The 19163-nt window shown below is 44.2% G+C and overlaps 1 protein-coding gene across 1 annotated transcript; it reads left to right on the top strand.

Annotated features, from left to right (window-relative positions):
* The first annotated feature begins 580 nt into the window (after nucleotides 1–580).
* Nucleotides 581–5170, top strand: Snx3 (sorting nexin 3). The gene is made up of 3 exons (XM_005377844.2): nucleotides 581–787; nucleotides 3306–3430; nucleotides 4765–5170. The coding sequence occupies exons 1-3, from the start codon at nucleotides 596–598 to the stop codon at nucleotides 4868–4870; spliced, it is 423 nt and encodes a 140-aa protein (XP_005377901.1). The 5' UTR covers nucleotides 581–595; the 3' UTR covers nucleotides 4871–5170.
* Nucleotides 5171–19163: the final 13993 nt, after the last annotated feature.

The following is a 19163-nucleotide window of genomic DNA, read 5'->3' as shown; positions in this document are numbered from 1 at the left end:
ATCTTCTGAATTTGGATCCAGTGGATGTTCTGTTTCAGTGTCTGGCTTGCCAGAGAGCTGAACGCTGCTGGGACACTTCCACAATCAGCTGGGCTTCAGTATCCAGATTTGATGACGTAGCTGTGATTTCCACATTCGTTCAATAATTAAAGTAGTTTTCCATCATTTTCTCTTGGTATTATAAGAGCAACATTCAGTGTATTACTAGAACTTAGATATTAAAAAATAGGAGGCAGGTGTCTTAGCATCCTCAAACAGGAGCCTGCTGGTGGAGGGCCTTGTAATTCGAGGTGGGAACTCAGTCCCCCATGGAGAGCACATCCCAGAGACTCCGTGAGGAGGGTCTGCTGAGGTGTTGGCTGAGCGGGCGAGCAGTCAAGTCTAGCCTTTCCTTACTCCTGCTCCACTGACATTTTTACCAGAGTAACGGGAAAAATACCCATGTGCAGGTGAGTAACCTCAGGCAGAGTGGTGCCCAAAGCATCCATGCAGAGATGCCTTTTGAAAGTTGTATTTAGTGTGAATAATACACTTTTTTAGCTGGCAGAGTTTTGTTATAGGTAAATGTCTTCATTAGCTTCATGATTTCTTTAAGATGACCAGACTTGTCTTACTGCCAGCCTTACAGACTCCCATTTTTGACATCTCCTTAATTAATGTGCTTCAACTAAGGCATGACTTTTTATTTCAGACAAATCTCCCTATTTTCAAGCTGAAGGAATCTACTGTTAGAAGAAGATACAGTGACTTTGAATGGCTACGAAGTGAATTGGAAAGAGAGAGCAAGGTAAGATTACTTGTAATGCAGCCTTAACTTTCAGATTCTCAGGTTTTATTTTAATAGAGTTCAAGGCTGACCTGAACTATGTAGCAAGATCTTGTCTTAAAAAAAAAAAAAAGACTGAAGTAAGAGGATCATGAGTTTGAGACCAGCTTGCACTATACAGAGAGTTCAGCGCCATCATGGAATTTGTAGCAAGACCATCTTGGAAGAATGAATGAATGCAAGAATTCTAATTAGATCTTAGGAATCTTAGCTGAACAAGCCATTCGTGACTTTCGTAGGTCGTTATTCCTTTTGACTACAGTCCTGCTGTCCATTTACACTGGTCCCAGATTTGTTTTTTAAATAAGAGCTTTTGTAGGTATAGATATTCTCTGCCCATCACATAGCCATTTTAGTGGAACTCACTGATCAGGGTCCCTTCTCAGTTGTAAGATCCCTGCAGATTTTAAAACACTCAGCTTGATAAATGCTAATATAGGAGAGAGATTCATGAGTAAATAATAAAGCAAACTTACGGCGGTGAATCCTGATAGGTCTTAATAATTAGAGAGGATTATAAAGTTTATGTTGGGCATTTGGTTTCTTGCTTTTTTTGTTGATCTGTGTGAAATTGATCTTTCTCTTTGTTAATCTACTGAACTATTAACTCTTGGGCTGGGGGTGGGTGGAGCACAGGGGTGGAGGACTGTCCTAGCACAGCTAAGACCTGATGCGAGCCCCTAGCACTCAGCAACAATAAGAAAGTTTTAACTCTTGTAGAATATGTATAGTTTGTGTTACTGGTGAAAGGGAATAATTTTCTATATATGTTTACTATTTATATTTCTCTGTATTCTTTTGTTGTAAGCTAAGCTAGATACTTGAGCTTCTGCTTTTGTTGTATGCTAGATTTTCTTAGACTTTAGTCTAGGCAGGCATGGTAGTGCACGCCTGTAAACCCAGGAAGCTGAGGCAGGAGGATTGTTGTGAGTTCGAGACCAGCCTGGGCTACAAAGTGAGCTCAAGGCCAGCCTGCACTGCAGAGCAAGGCCCTGTCTCAAAAAGACAAAAAAAAATCACCCCACAAAAAAGACTTAATGCTTTGGGGATTAAACCCAGGGCCTCCATGCTAGGCAAGCACTTTACTAGAGTTACACCCATAGACGATATCTTCTTAAAATGATACACAACTCCTGGGCTCAGGAAGTCTTCCCAAGTAGCTGGGACTGTAGGCTTGCTTCATCACACCTGGCTGAAATACAGTTGTCTTTAAAAAGCCACAGTGATAAGAGTTACGCCAAGAAAAGGGCCTACCCTAATCATGCATTGGCCTTAAGTTTGACCAAATCCTAGAGAATAGATTATGTGAATTTACACATTAGTTTTTATCTAGTGATTTGAAGATCTGTGAGTGGCAAAAAGGGGTGGGGGGGTTACACAAAGCATTTGGCTGTTGTTTGTCTACTGTAGCACACTTGTCTTTATGAACATACAGACATTCCTCATTTAGCAACCAAGCTACGGTCTTGCGGTTAGGTTGTAAATTGAATTGGTCGCGGTATTTGTTATGTACTGTTACAATATTCAGAACAAAAAGTGTTCATCCCAACTTGATGATTTTACTTTTATTTGCATAGTTGACATGCAGTACTATAATGTATAACAACGTGAAACTGCTGTACTCTACTGCTCAGTGCAGTCAGCAGAAGTTACAGTACTGTATAGATAAGGTGTACTGTACCACAGTAAAGACAGTAAAGCTTTATAAATAATATGTACAGAACTGTACAAAAAAGAGGCAGTAAGTAAACAGCACGTCCAAATGGTCACTAACCATGTAGGTCATTAAACAAGGAATGTCTGTGCTTCCTTTTGAGTAAGAATAGTACTATACTACATGCTTTGAAATTCTGAAGTCGGAGTCTGTTTGTCCAGTGTGTGTTGTGTTGTATACTGGGGACTGAATCCAGGGAGTCTGTGCTGCGTACCAAGCTCTTTTTATTTTTTTAATTTGCCATCCTCTTGCCTCAACCACTGGAGGAGCTGGGATTACAGGCCAATCTGGTTTTGTGTTCAGCCTATGATGGAAAACTTTAAAAGATGGGATTATTGTCTCAGTTGGGAGGTGCCACTTTTATCTAGTGGTGGGGGCAGGGATGCTGCTAAGTATCCTGCAGTCACACAGGCCCCATCCCGGCCCTTCATCGAATTGCCTGGCTGTCCGAGGTGGGATAGAGCACTTGCCTCGCATGCTCCTAGGTTAGACTTCGAAGGGAAAATTTAGAATAGTCCAACAGTGTGGGAAGGAAGCAAAGGAACGCCTTTGGGAAAAGCTAGCAGAATATAGGATTTGAGAGAAAGCTGACATGTTTCTTAGTTTATGAAATGGAACACAAAGATGTTGATGATTTTGTCATCACCTCAGCACATGCAGGAAGCTTGCAGATGGTAAGAGGTTAAAGAAACCACAAAATTCTTACCTACTATGTTCTTAACATCTATTTCTTCATTTAATTGAGAGATGATTTTGGTGTTTTAGGTTGTAGTTCCCCCGCTCCCTGGGAAGGCATTTTTGCGTCAGCTTCCTTTTAGAGGAGATGATGGAATATTTGACGACAATTTTATTGAGGAAAGGAAGCAAGGGCTGGAGCAGTTTATAAACAAGTAAGTGCTTTCTGTTCCTTGGGGGTGAGTGTGAATATTGTTTTGAGACTCCTGTAGGGACCTACCTGTAATTTCGATGTTAAACTAAACTGTGATAATGCCTTTCCCCTTGGCCATATCCTAACTTTTTGGAGTGTTTAAACTAAGTAAAAGTATATGACAAGTTGAATGTCTTGTAATATAACACCCTTGAGTGATTGAAATGAGTAGCTTTGCGTTGACCTAAGTTTTATATTTGTTTTTCTTGGTTAATTTATGCAGATTACATTTTAAATTACAGTGTTTAAAAAATAGTTTTTCTGTTCTTTCTGATTTAAGATATGTTCTAGCATGAACAATAAAATGCACAATACTCTTGCAATCATTTTGTTTGATTGCAGATGGAGATATCAACGTGTCTTGTGTAAAGGTGTACATTTTTTACTTTCACGACAAAATGTTCCTTTGAAAATGTAAAAAAACTTAGGAATGTTTGTCTTTCAGAAATTCTTGATAAACTCAAACTATTATCTCTAGTATTTAATTTTATTCCCATTTGAAATATAGCCTTTTAATTTAATTTAATTTAATTTGTTTTTGTAATACTAGGAATTAAACCCAGGGCCTTGGTGCTCAGCTACATTCTTAGCCTGTTTTAATTTTGAGACAGCCTTGCTAAGTCACTAAGTTGCTCAGGCTGGCCTCGAACTTTCCCTGCTGCCTCATCCACTGGTGTAGCTGTGATCACAGGCCAGTCTTGGTTTGTATTTAGCATGAGATGGAAAACTTTTTTTTTTTTTTTTTGTGGTACCGGGAATCAAGCTCAGGACCTTGCACTTGCCAGGCAGGCGCTTATGCCGCTGAGCTATATCCCCGGCCCAGAAAACTTTAAAAGAAAGCCAAGAAGACGAGAAACAAATCAAAGAGGTGGCCATTTGTGCCTGATTCTTAGTACACTATTGGGGCTTTTATTACATTTCCTGTATTTTTAACTCCAATCCTGTGCATTCTCATGCAGATACCTTTTTAGAATTCAGTGACACATTTCACTTTTAACATTAGATTCATTTAAGTTTCTTATAAACACGCCAGCTGATATTTTAGAATCTAGTGGGATACAAATGTCAGAAGCAGTCTCAAGTTAATCTGGTAGGAAATGTTTTTTAAGTTGTTCTTGTGAACCACATGAAAGAAAATACACCATTAGTTAGCAGAGCATAACTATAGAGTTATTCCAGAATAGTAGTTGTTTTTAGTAAATTCTGAATACTTCCTGACCGTAAAATGAGTGTTTTAACCCCTACTACCACTACTTTCATAAAATACTGGACTAAATTTGTATTTTTAATTTCCAGGGTCGCTGGTCATCCTCTGGCACAGAATGAACGTTGTCTTCACATGTTTTTACAGGATGAAATAATAGATAAAAGCTATACTCCGTCTAAAATAAGACATGCTTGAAGTGTGCTAAGAGGCAAAATGTGACCGTTCATGTTTCGTGTGCACCGTGACGACGCTCTGACCCCTCGCATGCTGCTCAGAACCGGTGCAACCTGCCTTCACTATCGTAACACTCATTGCTCAGTTTTGTTCGGCAGTTGACAAGCTAATTTGTTTTAGTGAAAATCTCTCATTCCAGCTTTCTCTATGAATAGCTCTTCCTTGCTGTTGTATTGTGGTATATACACGATAGCCTCACAGACCTTCCCATATACTCTGCAGTGTCCTAACTAAAGTTTCTGACTTGGTCTTATTTGCACAGTTTTGTGTCATGTTTGCTTCTTCAATCTGATTAACTAGAATAACCCCCCTGAATGTGTAATGTCACTTGATCTAATTTATGTGTGGGAGCACTACACCGTTCGTTCTTAGTGCCGCACACGAAAGATACACGCTTGTGTGCAGGACGTACTTCCCTTCAGGCCTACATACCCTTCACCTGGAAAATTAATGAGGGAAATCTTTATATTCTATATAAAAACAAAATCAAATTTATATACTAAAATCATTTGTCTAAAAATTTAAGTTGTTTTCAAATAAAAATGCATTTCTGATATGCACTGATGGTGTCGCCTCCAGCTTTTCTCTTCTCCCTATGGCTTAGCTACTTAACTCACTTGTTGAGAGGGATTATTTACTAATTATACACTTCTCATTCCTGTAACTCCATTCCTCTTTAAACAGTGGTGATACCAAGTCTGCGGCCTTTTTTGAAAAGCCATGCACTAAAAACGCATTCCTTAAAGCTTATTGAATTGTTATGAAGCACTTTGTGTATTGGAGAAATGCTTTATAATCTGAAGTAATTCTTCAAAAGGCCTTTTAGGATAAGTTAACACCAAGCCTCCTGTTTCTCAGACTTTTTCTCCTGGTCCATCTGAACGTAGCAAGGGTATAGTAAGTAAGTCGGCAGATGATGGTTTCTCTTTAATTAGGGTTGGGCTAGTGGCATACTTTAGCCTCTTTACAGAGTTGTAGCCTGACTTGTGTAAGAGATAAGACACCAGAAAATACACAACTTCTTGCTGCCTGACTTGTGTTATGGCCAAGACCTTTGCAGCCGGGCCATGGTTTCTGGTTTGAGTCTGCATAGCCCGTGCTAGTTGGAGGACTCATGTGACCCAGCATTAAATCCCAAGATAAGGAAGGGCGATCCTCCCACCAAGAGCTGTCTCCTTGGTAAATGAGTCTGTGCATGTGAGAGGAAACGAGCTTTGGTCTTCGCAAACCGGGATTCAGCCAAGCAGACTAGAAATCAGAGCTGCCTTACAAGGCATTTTGTTGCTCAGACAGTGATTCACAATTCCATAAAGCTGGATAGTTCCATCATTGTAAGAAATATAAAGCTAAACATGTTAATTTTATTTGAGTGGGCTAGAGAGTATCAAAGACTGCCATGTTTTGGTAGACAGGACAGAAAAATAATAGATCAGGAAGTCGTGGATAGAAAATACAGTCACGTGGTTAGGCTGCGTTGTACTGCCCTGCTTTCTTTTCATCTCTGTCCCAGTGTCCTAAGGACAGGTATCCTCTGGAAAAGTCAGAAGTTTTTAAATGAAGCGAAATGTCGTTTGGTCTAAGTTTTTGCCCAGTTCAGAAAGATGCTTTTCAGTGTTGTCTCCTAGGGAGCTAAGACGGTGGTTTGTAGTAAAACTATACCTTTGCCCCTCTAAGTTAACCGTGAAGGTTTAGATGCTGTGAATTCTGACCACATAGGAAGGGGTTCCAGAAACCTGTGGGAGTCTTCCTCAGAGGATAGAATTAAATTTGCCCATGAGTTGGCAGCGGTGGATGAGTGACTCTAAGGAGCTTCAGGCTGAGGCTGAGGCAGGATTATAGGTGTGTGCCGTGTGCCTGTCTGTCTTGGTCGTATCTGAGTTTACTTGACTACGGTAGTCATTACAAAAAGAAGTCAGGAAAAAGAGCTTATCAAATTGAGACATTACTTTTGTAAATCTTGATTTATGGTCTTACGAAAAATTAAAGTGCTGTTAGAGGCCAGGAAAAGAAGCACGAAAAGAAGTTTAGAAGTAGTCTGCACTGTCAGACTGAGTGCCGTAATGGAAGCAGCCAGCAACGCCAGGCACTTGAGATACGCAGAGGGCCGGCAGGCGGGAGAGGCCCGGCCCAGCCTTTTCTCAGGCTCCACCTCGGGAGGGCACTGCCACGAAGCAGACACTAACGTACTGGGAAGGGAATTCAGGTAAGAGGAAGGGGCTGGCTTGAAAGGTGGTGCCCTTGTGCTTGCAAAAATGAAAAATCTGGACAGAGATTTCTCAGACCCATCAGCAAATGAAGATTGCAGGGCAAACCACCCCGCAGTCTGGAGAGACAGGCTGATCTCGAGAGGTTTGGCTGAAATAGGCACATGGGGAGCCGAAGTGACCGGGAGTAGTTAGGCTGTAGTATTAGTGAGGTGCTTGCCGCAGCCTGTGTGTGGACTCGCCTGAGAGTAAAAATTCCTCGGGGATTGCAGCCTTAGAGAGACTCGTCACATGGCCTTTATCCAGAGGTGGCCAGAGGGAAGTCCCAGAACAGGCCCCTGCTGGTTCTGGCAAGGGAACAGAACGAATAGTCACTATGAAATAGTGCTTTCTTACGGAGGCTCCTCTCCAGGGTTGAGACTGCCAGGGTCATCCTGGCTGGGGGAAGGCCATTCTTCCCACTCCAGCTGCCCTCACCCTACCTTCCTGCCCCTTACCTCAAGCAAACAGTGTAGTTAAAGGGTCACAACTTCAAGGAAATAGATAGCCGTGTTAGAGACTTGGAGGAGAAACAGGCTCTCAGTGTCACTGATTTCATCTGGATGATAGAGCGCTCCTAGCCACATCTTCCACTGCACCAGGGGCTGTAGTGTCATCTCTGAGGAGTTTTAGGGTAACCAAAACTCAGGAGGCAAGCAACAAAGATACGAGAGGAAGGTGGAATCTGGCACTAGAAACTACCACAAATACCAAGTGCAGTCCAGCTCTAGCCAGAGTGGTATAAATCAGTTTATATTATTTAAATGCAACATGTTTGGCTCTAAACAAAAAATTTCAAGCCATACCAAAAGAAAAAAAGAGATAAACCGGGCGTGGTGACGCATGCCTGAAATCCCAGCACTCAGGGAGGCTGAGGCAGGAGGATTGTTGCAAGTTTGAGACCAGCCTGGGCTGCAAAGTGAGCTCAAGGCCAACCTGAACTGCATAGGGAGACTCTGTCTCACAAAGACAAAGAGAAAAAGGTAAACCAGTGACAGATGATGATTTGTGACGTGATTTGTCACAGATGATGGAATTATGAAGCAGTTAAAAGTAACTAATACATCAAAGGACTTTTTAATTTTGTTTATTGAGATAGAATCTCGCTGTGTTGCCCAGGCTGGTCTCTATGACTTACAGTAATCCTCTGTTCTCAGTCTCCCCAATAACTGGGACTACAGGTGTGCACCTCCAGTGCCAGCTGTGTTAAAGGTTTTCATGGGAAAATTAGACAACATGCAAAAACAGATCAGTAAGGGCTGCAGATGTTGCTCAGCATCTGATCACTTACCTAACGTCCACAAAGCCCTGGGTTTGATCCCTGAGGGCGGGGGTATAAGAAATGGGTGATACAGTAAAACACTCAGAATCAAAAGGAAATCCTAAAACTCAAAATCACTGTAATATAATGCGCCCCCCTCGCCAAAAAAAAAAGAGAGACCGGGATGGGCTCTTACATAGACTTGACATAGTCTAGGAAAGACTCAGGTTTGTTTTCACGTGTGGTGCAAGGGGTTGAACGTGCTGGGCGAGTGCTGTACCAACAAGCTGTTCTACCCTGCAGCCCCATGACAGTCCTGACCATCACCTAAAAATTGCGATAGTTACTGGATCCACCACAAGGCCTTGTTTAATGTGTTAAAGACAATCAAACATTTTATCAAAAGTTTTCAATATGCTTTAATAGAAGTATTTTAATAAACGAGTTTATTTTTGTAATCCTGTGTGTTTTATTTTACAGATACCTGAGTAGGGATCTGTGGGCACAAAACGGTTAAGAAGCCCTAATGTAGAAAACCTCTGAGCCCTCCCATGCCACAGTGAGATGTGGCTGTGCCATGACCGGGACTGGTTCTGGGCTGGTTCATTTGTCATTTAATTGTCAGAGCAGCCTTACTGAACAGGTATTACTGTCATTTTACCGACAGTTGGGACAGAGTTTAGTTTGTCCTAGGTCTCACAGCCAATAAGAAGTGAAACATTTAAACTGTAGTCTTCGCAATCCGAAAATCACACGTGCAGTGGATGCGACTGGCCTCTCCTATAGGGGTGCAGGCCACGAAGCTTGGCAGGGTCCATGCCAGAGCACTGCCCCGGCTGCTGGCGGCCACCAGCGTCCTGGACGTCACTGCCCCTAGGGCTTACACGGTTGCCGTGATGCCAGTGTGTTTATCAGAATCTGCCCTGACCTAAAGGACGCTAACATGGAAGGGAATTTGGTTATATAACAGGGATGACCGTCCCTGGTTGGCCGAGGTGCACGCTGCAGCTTTGCCATTACTTAGCTTTCTTGGTACATTTCCTTTCCATCTGGATTATTCTTTAATCCAGTTGTTTTCATGTTCGTTAAATCCTAACCATGTTTAACCGGTTTAGTCATTGGAGTGTCTGAAATGAAGAAAGTTGTCCTTTCAGCTGTACTGGGGATTTTCTGTCTTCTTTCTGCAGGAGGATTTTCCTGGACCTGTAATCTGAACACTTTGACCTGTGGGGGTTTCCCTCGCTAGGAGTAGATCTGTGAGCTTTGACCCTTTGTGCGCTGCACGCAGACAATGCTGCTCTTCTCTGGAGGGCAGTGCACAGTTCGTAATTGGTGTCAGGAATGTTAATCATCTGCACTGCTTCCCTGCCTTGCTGCTCTTTGCCTGTGCACCCAGCTACCTGTTGGCCTCTGCGATCTCAAGAACAGCCCCACCTTTTCCTGACACTATTCTAGAGAAGATCCTGGACGGTCTGGCGGAAGCTGAAGTAAGGGGATTGGGCTCAGACAACGGTCCGAGTTAGTGAGACAGCAGGTCCTTTATAGGTACTGGTGGGAAGATAAACTGGTACAACCTTCACAAAAAGCAGTAACTATCCAAACTAGGCCAAGGAGGGTGGGTGGGGATGTAGCTCGGTGGAGAAGCACTTGGTATGTGCAAAGTCCTGGCTTCGATACCTAGTACTGCCACCAAAAAAAAAAAACTGCTGAGGAGTTCCAGTTCTAGGAATTTATCTCATATGCTTTCTGTCTTGAGAAATTACAAAATTATCGGACAGATGTTTCAAGTATTAATTGAATGTCTCTGAAAGATTGTGTAAGAAGTAGATAACATTGGCTCCTGGTTGGGGCTGGATAGCTCAGATACAGAAGTGAAGGATATGGATATATATAGATATATATATATAATGTTTTTTCGTTTGTTTTTGGTGGTGAATTGGACAAGTGAGCTGCCTCCCTTGCCCTTTGTGTGTGTGTGTGTGTGTGTGTGTGTGTGTGGTACTGGGGATTGAACTCAGGGCCTTGTGCATGCTAGGCAAGCACTTTACCACTGAGCTACGTCCCCAGCCCCTTGCCCTTTTTAAAAAAAGTTTCAGACAGGGTCTCACTGAGTTGCCTTAGATGGGATTCGGATTAGTGATCCTCCTGCCTTAGCTTCTTTGACTGCCACCACATCTGGCTGGTATACCCTTTAGAAAACAGCTAGGCACTGTGGCACACACCTATAATCCCAGCTACTTGGAAGGCTGAGGCAGAAGGATCGCAAGTTTGAAACCAGCCTGGGTAAATTAGCAATACCGTCTCAAAGTTAAAACAAAAAAAACCCCCAAAACCTCTGGCTGCAGCTCAGGGTTTCCTGGGCTTAGCCTCCTGTACCACACACAGGTACGCATGCGTGCGCACACAGCTTTTTATTTGGAATAATTTAGAGTTACGGGAAAGTTGTAAAGATACTACAGAGAGTTCCTGCACACCCCCTCGGTTTCTTTTCCTGTTGACATAAGACCGTGGTGTATTTGATAAAAGTAAGAAATCACTAGTGAGTGATACATTATTATTAACTAAGTGCCAAACTTTGACTTTCACTAGTTCTTCTAATATCCTTTTCCAGGATCCATTCCAGAAAGCGCATTTAGTTGTCATCCCCCCTACTTTTTTTTTGAGACAAGGTCTCACTAGGTATCACAGGCTGGCCTTGAATTTGCAGTGGTCCTCCTGCCTCAGCCTCCCAAGTGCTGGTCTCCATCGTGGACCACCATGCCCAGATTAGTGGTCATATCTTTTTGGTGTCCTGTGGTCTGTGATGTGTACCCTTTGAGTTTTGTGTCATGTGACTATTAACTACTCAAAAGTAAGTCAAATTTTAAAAAATAGAGTCAGAGTCATGAATCTCAAAAGCAATCCTATCTAAATCTCCGGAATGGGAAGCAACCTGACCAGGGTCCTCCCCTAAACGGCAGACCCAGAGCTCAGATTTTAAAACCAAGGAAGGGCTGGGCGTGATGGCGCACACCCGTAATCCTGGCACTCGGGAGGCTGAGACAGGAGGATCATTGCGAGTTCGAGGCCAGCCTGGGCTACAAAGTGAGCTCAAGGCCAGCCTGAGCTGCATAGTGAGACCCTCTCTCAAAAAGACTAAATAAATAAATAAATAAAAATAAAAAACCAAGGAAAGGAAAGTGCTGGGAACCAGGGGTCTCTAGAGTATTTGAAAGAGCCCAGGTTTTAAAGTCACACTGACATGAGTTAAAATCTCAGCTTTGCATCCTTGGGCCAACTGGTACTGCGTTTTTTGCTTAGAGCAACATAATATCTTGGGTTTTTTAAAACAACATTTCAGGAGCCATCCATGTGTTTCAGTGTGTCAGTAATTTGCTTTAAAGATCAAACAAAAAGCAGCTCCTTGAGGAACTATTCAAGATTTGTAAGAATTTATTGAGGAAGTATGTCTTCCTGTTCTTTATGCAGAATTGTAGTACCGCTGACCGGACAGAAAACACCAGCCCATTTCAGCACAGGATAAAAATTCGCTCTGTGTGTGCTCCTACTCGTCAGGCCCTGCTAGACTGCCTGGAAGTGGTGAGGCGGGGTAGGGGGGATCCGGCAGCAGGGGTGGAGGGGTCTGCAGATGTGAGCCCCGAGCACGCACCTTCACCTTAAGCAGGGTGGGGCGGGCCATTCAGACCTTTGTCCACTTACTTTCCCACCCTTCATAGACTCCTCAGCTGCCAAGTGCCCAAGCTGCCCACCTCGTGGCAGCCAGGAAGCAGAGACGGGAAGGGGCTGGGGACAAAACATGCCTCAGCATTTTGTGTCCACTACCTACTCCCTTCAAGGAGGTGCCACCTCCTGATGGCCGTTCATGATCCACGGGTGACATTAGTACCCGTGGTCCAAGCACTTTGGGAAAGCCAAGCAGCTTGCCCTTGGGGACAGCTTGCCCTAACACCTAGCGCTTCACACTCTTCAAACTCAGTAAGAGTTTGCTTTCAAAAAGAGTTTATTAGCTCAAATGAAGCTGTAATTGACAGAATGTTGGGGCAACACAAGTATGCAGAACCCTTCCTGGCTAGTTCTTTTTCTGAAAGCCGCAGCAGAGCGTGGGTAGAATGACAGCAGTTATTCCAGGTGCTCGTGGCAGTCCACTCGGGGCTGCTGGGATTTCCAGAGCCATTTCAGAACCCGGCTGCACTCCAGGGCCCTGCTGCTATCTTTTTACTTATAGCTGCATCAGACCCAGACTTGGGAGTTTTATGTAAACTGTGGCAGATAAAGCACATGATTTCCCTGCCCACCCCACCCCCCACCCCTCGCAAACCAGTGGTGAAGAAACAGCAGATCAGGAGGCTTGCAGATGGCTCTGGCTTGGGAGAGAAGGGAGGCCGGCGCGGGAGCTCAGGGTGCATGGAGCTGCGGTGAAGCCAAGGCGCACAAGCCCTCCTGCCCCACCCCTTCAGCAGGCCGATGGGTCTTCCACTCTCCCTGCTTCTCCCCGGTAGAGGAGGCAGACCCCAGGCACTTGCCCATGGTTAGAATATTGAGTTTCCGCAACAGCCAGGAGCAAGCTCTCGGTTCCTGCCAGGACCAGGACCCACATGGCCTTGACACATTATCCAGTGACCCGCCTTCGAAGGGAGCCCATGCCCAGCACATACCAATGGGCAGGCAGCTGGGGCAAGACTCCAGTTTCACTCACTTTTTCCAGTGCTGGGGATTGAACCCAGGGCCTTTGTACTGAGCTCTACACCAAGCGCTGAGCTATATACCAAACCTTTTTTTTTTTTTTTGAGACAGGGTCTTGCTAAGTCCTTCAATTGCCCAGGCTGACCAGAACTTGTGATCCTCCTGCCTAAGCCTCCCAGAGTGCTGATGTGATAGGTCTGCACCACCATGCCCACCCTGACCCACACTTTTTGAAGAGACTTTAAATCCAATCTTGGGCTCAACCGTGGTGCTAATTGGGAGAGCTCAAGGGGAAATCATTTTCTGTTGATGTCACTGGTGGTCCCTGAAAAGACTCGGAAAACTCCAAACAGTATTTCAGAAAGTGAGGAGCTAGAGAAGCAACTGTGTCGGGATTGTGAAATGCAGATATCCAGGCCCCACCTCTCATTGGAGTCCCAGTTTTAAAAGAAGCAAGAGCCTGCATTTTAAATACTCTCCAAGGATGGGCTTTATTCATACTACTCCATAGGCTGTGCGTTTAATTTATTAAACATTTTTGTTGCGCCTAATTATCCAAAACAGCTAATGGCAGGCAAATCATGGCACACACCAAGTTACAGAATGATTATGCAAACACCACAAGGAATTCTGAGAGTTCATAACTACTAATAAAAAATGTCAGTGATAGAATGTTAAAAAGGCTATCAGAATGCAAGACATGTTCACTCTGATTACAACTACTTTAAAATATATAGGTACATGTGCGTGAGCTAGAAAAATAGGCAGAAATGAAAGTGGTTGCATTAGGGAGGTGGAATTACAGGTGATTTTCCTCCTGCAGGCTTTCATGCAGTGTTATCTAAAAAAGTCACTCTGTGTGTTGCTATAAGGTTGTATTTGCAATAAAATAACTGGCCCTTCACTTCTGGCCTACATGCCACCTTCCCTGCACGTGCCAAGCAGTCTCAGGGCTTTGCCTGGGTTGGAAACAGCGAACAGTCCAGCTCTCCCAGCAAGAAAACAGCTCTTCTGCAGCTCCTGCGGGGAGGAAGCAGCTTGGAGTAACCTGGGGTGTAGGGAGGGGGCAGAGCCTGCGTTGCTGTGGGCTCATCTGTAGTTCATTAGGTTTCAAACTATCTCTAAACGAGGGATCAGGCAGCAATGTGTTACCCCCTTAGGTCTGACAGCCTGACCCCACCTGTGAACTATGGATAAACTGTATGCACAGCTCCTCCAGGATCAGACTTGCGTTGCCCAGTGGAGAATGAGTCCACTGAGCCAGGCAAGTAGCTCAGTGCTAGAGAGCTCCCCGAGCATGTGCAAGGGCCCGGGTTCAATCCCTGGTACTGAAACACCCACACACGCATGCACGCAAACTCACTGATCTTTCCATGTGCAAGGATGTTGGAGAGACCATCCTTGCTAGTGCAGAGAGCTGGGGGTGGGCAAGAACTGGCTTCCTCGTTTTGACATTTAGCAAGATGGAGACGAAGGCTCGCTAGACCCTTAGGGGGGAAGCTTTGGGAGCGAGCTCAGGGGCAGAACCCCTCCTCGCACACCAGGCTCCCCTCCTCCAGCCTCCCCACAGACCTTGGATGCTCTGCTCAGAATCACAGGCTGCTGCCAATTACAAAAGGACTCTTAACTCCGTTTTTTGCAGCCCCTTGATTGATAGCACTGGTGAGTGAAATTATAAGCCTTAATGATCACGTTAATTTCTGGGGAAAGGGAAGCGGTCAGAAGAGGTTCTCAATCACAAGCGCTACAATCAGCTGGGTGAGTTCAATGACAGGCCAGAGCAGGCAAAGAGGGGGAAAAATTAACTTTTTAAAAGGTCACCAGAGAGTAGGGGGTACGTTACTAGGTATTAGGGATGGAGGGCACCGATCCTGGAGCCTGGAGATGCAGCGCCCTTTCCCAGGATGGGATCCAAGCTGGGTGTCAGAGCTTCTTATCCTTAGCTGTGCTGGACTCACTTGGGAGCTTTAAAACTACTGACGCAAGGGCGCGGGTGCTGCTCAGCGGTAGAGCACATGCTTAGTACACACCAGGTTCTCGGTTTAATCTCTCCCACCCCACACGGCCCAAAAAACCCCAAAGCCAGAGCTCCGCCCTAGAGATCTGTTGTGATTGGTCTGGGATGCAGGGAGGAGGGGTAGCCAAGGCCAAGTACATTTAGAAATGTGCTTAATCTGATTAATTCTTGCTTCCCAGGAGTTTCTTCGGGTGGTGTCCTGGCCTCACTTAAAGATAATGCTGATGAGATGTTAGAACAAAGGAAGGAAGTTAGGTAACGCTGAGGCCAGTACTCCTTTACACAGATAAAGCCCAGAGGGCGCAGAGGTTAGCTGACTTGCCCAAGATCGCACTGGTCATATTAGACACGCGGTCTTTTCACTCTGGCCGGCGCTCCTTCCCCTGGGCCTGTGGCTGGAGAGAAGATGCCCTGAGCTGGCCTTTGGTGGCACAGGAGCTGTGAGTCCATGGCAGAGGAACCGAAGTCTTTCTCTTGACTCTTGCCCAGCATCCTGGAGCACTAGATTGATAGATACCAGAGACGCCAGTGCCGTGGAAAAATAAGTCCCTCTCGTTTGTCTGAAGAGCAAACCTAAGATCTTGGCATCCTCAACACATTTGCCACTCGTGGTTTTCCAGTAAAGCATTTCAGCACTTTAGCACGTCACAAAGAAGCCCAGGATATGTGGCAACGTCCTGCCTGCCCCTCCCCACCCCGCCACACTGCTGATGAGCCCAGCTGACAGTGCGCAGCTACAAGTGCTGATGACCTCCCCAGCAGCTTCTGTGGAGGTCAGCAGTACAGGGAGGAGCAGAGCTTCTGCATGCTCCGAGATGAGTTCTAAAATTTTAAAACATCATAAAAATACAGACTAGAGGGCATACTCCATGTGTCACTTTTGCTAAAGGTACTAAAGAGAGATAAGATAAAGAAATAATAGTTAAGAGAGATATTATTCTTCACTTTCCAGAAGTGATTACATTACTGCATTTGAGAAGTTCTTATGCCAGGTGTGGTCGTGCATGCCTGTAATCCCAGCACTCGGGAGGCTGAGGCAGGAGGATCGTTGTGAGTTCGAGACCAGCCTGGGCTACAAAGTGAGCTCAAGGCCAGCTTGCACTGCATAATGAGACCCTGTCTCAAAAAGACAAAAAAAAAAAAAAAAAAAAAAAAAAAAAAAAGAGAGAGAGAGAGAGAGAAGCTCTTGTATAGAATAAGTAGGTGCAGTTTTTTTTCAGTGCTGAGATTGAAAACAGAAATCCAGGGCCTTGGGCGCTCTGCCGCTGTGTCATAGTGGCAGCCCCAGAAGCTGAGATTCTCAGAGCACCTTAGCTGTGAGAAGCAGCAGCCAAACTACTTCTCCTTTTCATTCATCCATTTTCTCTCCACCTACATTGCAGTACAGATCCTCCCAAAGTTCACAGTGGTGTTCTGGACTGAAAATTTGGGGGAACTAAGCTCTAACTATGGGTAACAGGATGAGACCTACTTAACCAGTCCCGTAAGCGTTGTAGCAGACACCTAGTCATAATAGAAACATATGCATTCTCTGTATTTTTCTAACAGCTTCTGAAGTGTTCATCAAGCCTGTGTCTGATTAAGCACTTTTAAATTCTGAGCAATGAAATGGGCCCTCTCATATCCTCTTGGCAGGAGTGCAAATTGATAGAACCCTTTTGGAGAGCCATTTGGCTATATCTATCAAAATTAAAAATGCATATACTCTTTGACCCAGAAATACTATTTCTAAGAATTTATCTTACAGAAATACTCCCCAAAATCCATAAAAGTACACATGGGACCTTAGTTTTTTATAATTTAATTTGTTATAATGAAAATCTGCAAGCCACCCAGATCTATCAACATAGAATTAGTTGGATAAACTACAAATGCATAGAATGCATTCCTAGTCCAGAGAATGTAATACTAGGCAGATAAGTTGAATGAGACCATATGTACCCACTAGAGATAGACACACACACACACACACACCACACACACACTACACACACACTGCACACACATACACAAACCTGTAGAAAAGTAGTCTTCCATTCTTATAAAAATTATTAGGGGGCTATAGTGCATGGTGGCAGATACCTGTTATCCCAGCATTCCAGAGGCTGAGGCAGGAGTATCACCAAGTGTTCAAGGCCAATGTGAGGTACATAGTGAGTTCAAGGCCAACTTTAACCATACAGTGAGACCCTGTCTCAAAAAAAAAATATTAAGAGGGCTGGGGATACAGCTCAGTGGTAGAGCACTTGTCCAGCATATGTAAGGCCCTGGGTTCATCCCCAGCACCACACACTCACACACAAACACACATACACAGTGCAGCCATGAAGCAGGTACTGACCCATGGATTTAGTTCTTGCCTCCTAAATCTGATTAAAAACATTGAACTGGATTATTTAATTGATCACTCATGTATAGCTCTATTCATTTTCCCTAGAAACCACTTTGAAGAAACCAAAGTATAGTACAACAACCACTGATAATTTCCTACCATTTTTGTCTGTAACTCACTATTATTTGTCTATTTGTTTTCCTGAGAAACTATCTTGAAGATACCAATAGGTAAAATAACAACCATTGATAATGTCCTACCACTTTGTCTGTAATTCGGTGAATCCCCCTATTGCTGTGCTGTCCTTCTTTTGCTCTTTTAAATAAATTTTTTTTAAAAATTGAACTGTAAGTGAAATAATGTGTCTCAATTCAGTTCCTGAACACATCTGTCCTCTCTTTCCTTGCATAAAAACCAAGTAAAAATAATTCGAACACAAATGCAAGGCTCTGTACCTTTCTACATGGTATGTAGTCGAACTTGTGAGAAGCAGCTCTCCCAGATTTAGAAGAAGTGCTGCAGCTCTGGCTACAGTAACCTCTTGGTGGGGCTCATCTTCTCTCGCTTATATATTCAAACTGTTTCTCTTGAATGTGTGTATTCGGAGGCCACTGAGCACCTCCTAAATGCCAGCCACGGACAGGGCCACCTTAAGCTCTGGTAGGGAGTCAGGGTCTTCAGGTAGCCAAAGAATCCCGTGCTCAAGGAGTCCAGGAGTTTCCAAATCCCAGGAGGGACTTGGGCTGATTTTTAAACTCTGGGCCTTTCAAAGGTTGAGAGCCACATTAGATTCCTGTTTTCAACAGCAGAGATACCCAAAACAAAGACATTCCGGGGGGAATCAGTGTTCTGTGGCTTGTCACAGGAATCTTATTCCTTTTGAATTTTACTGAGACTCTTTGAGATAGATTAAAGTAGATTATATCGTACTCGATTTCATTCCGGTTGGTGAATCTCCGCCCTTTGACCACCTCTCAGGAGAGTACCCCGCTGCCCTCCTAGGGTTGGGTTCAGCCATGTGTCTGGCTTTGGCCAGTGGAAAGTGAGTAACTCAGGCCAGCCATAGCTTTAATTGTGTTTGCACGGGTCGGCTCAGCCTTTTGCATTGCTGCCGGCCAGCATGGGAAGGAGCTGCTGGGGGAGGCTGCCGGTCCTGAATGACGGATCCCTGGTGCACATGCAGCCCTGTAGAGAGCCACAGACGACTGAGTTTCATGAGCAAGAAATAAGTTTATTTCATTAAGCTTCTGGGGTTGTTATTCTGTAGTGTTCGACCCATCACCCAGTTTTCCAAATCTTTTTTTGCTCTCATAGGTGTTTTGGATTTTTTTTCTCATGAGATAAATCATTAGAGAAATATGCGAGGGTTTTCTTGGTGCTCTTTAGCAATACCTTCTCTTCCCACAGATAACCACTATCACAAGTTAGTGTTGATCACAAATACTCACGCTTGTTTAAGTGTTTGATATATGTTTCATATATCCATGTGCATTATGTAGTAATTTTCTGTAGCTGTAAGACATTATGATAAATAGTAGCAAGTTGCATGTAGCAGGGCAATTCACGTGCCTTCTAAGGGGTAATTTCAGATTTTCCCAGGTTGAAACATGGGCTCTAGCTATTCCCTTTAACAACTGTAACATCACCTACCACAGTGTATCTATTCTCTGCGGATAGACATTTACATTGTTAAATGCGAACAGGGCTGCAAGGAATAT

This window comes from Chinchilla lanigera, unplaced genomic scaffold, assembly GCF_000276665.1.
Source record: "Chinchilla lanigera isolate Chin_1 unplaced genomic scaffold, ChiLan1.0 scaffold00010, whole genome shotgun sequence".
Lineage (NCBI taxonomy): Eukaryota > Metazoa > Chordata > Mammalia > Rodentia > Chinchillidae > Chinchilla > Chinchilla lanigera.
The sequence above is the reverse complement of the archived record's forward strand: the minus strand, read 5'-3'. Positions and strand labels throughout refer to the sequence as shown.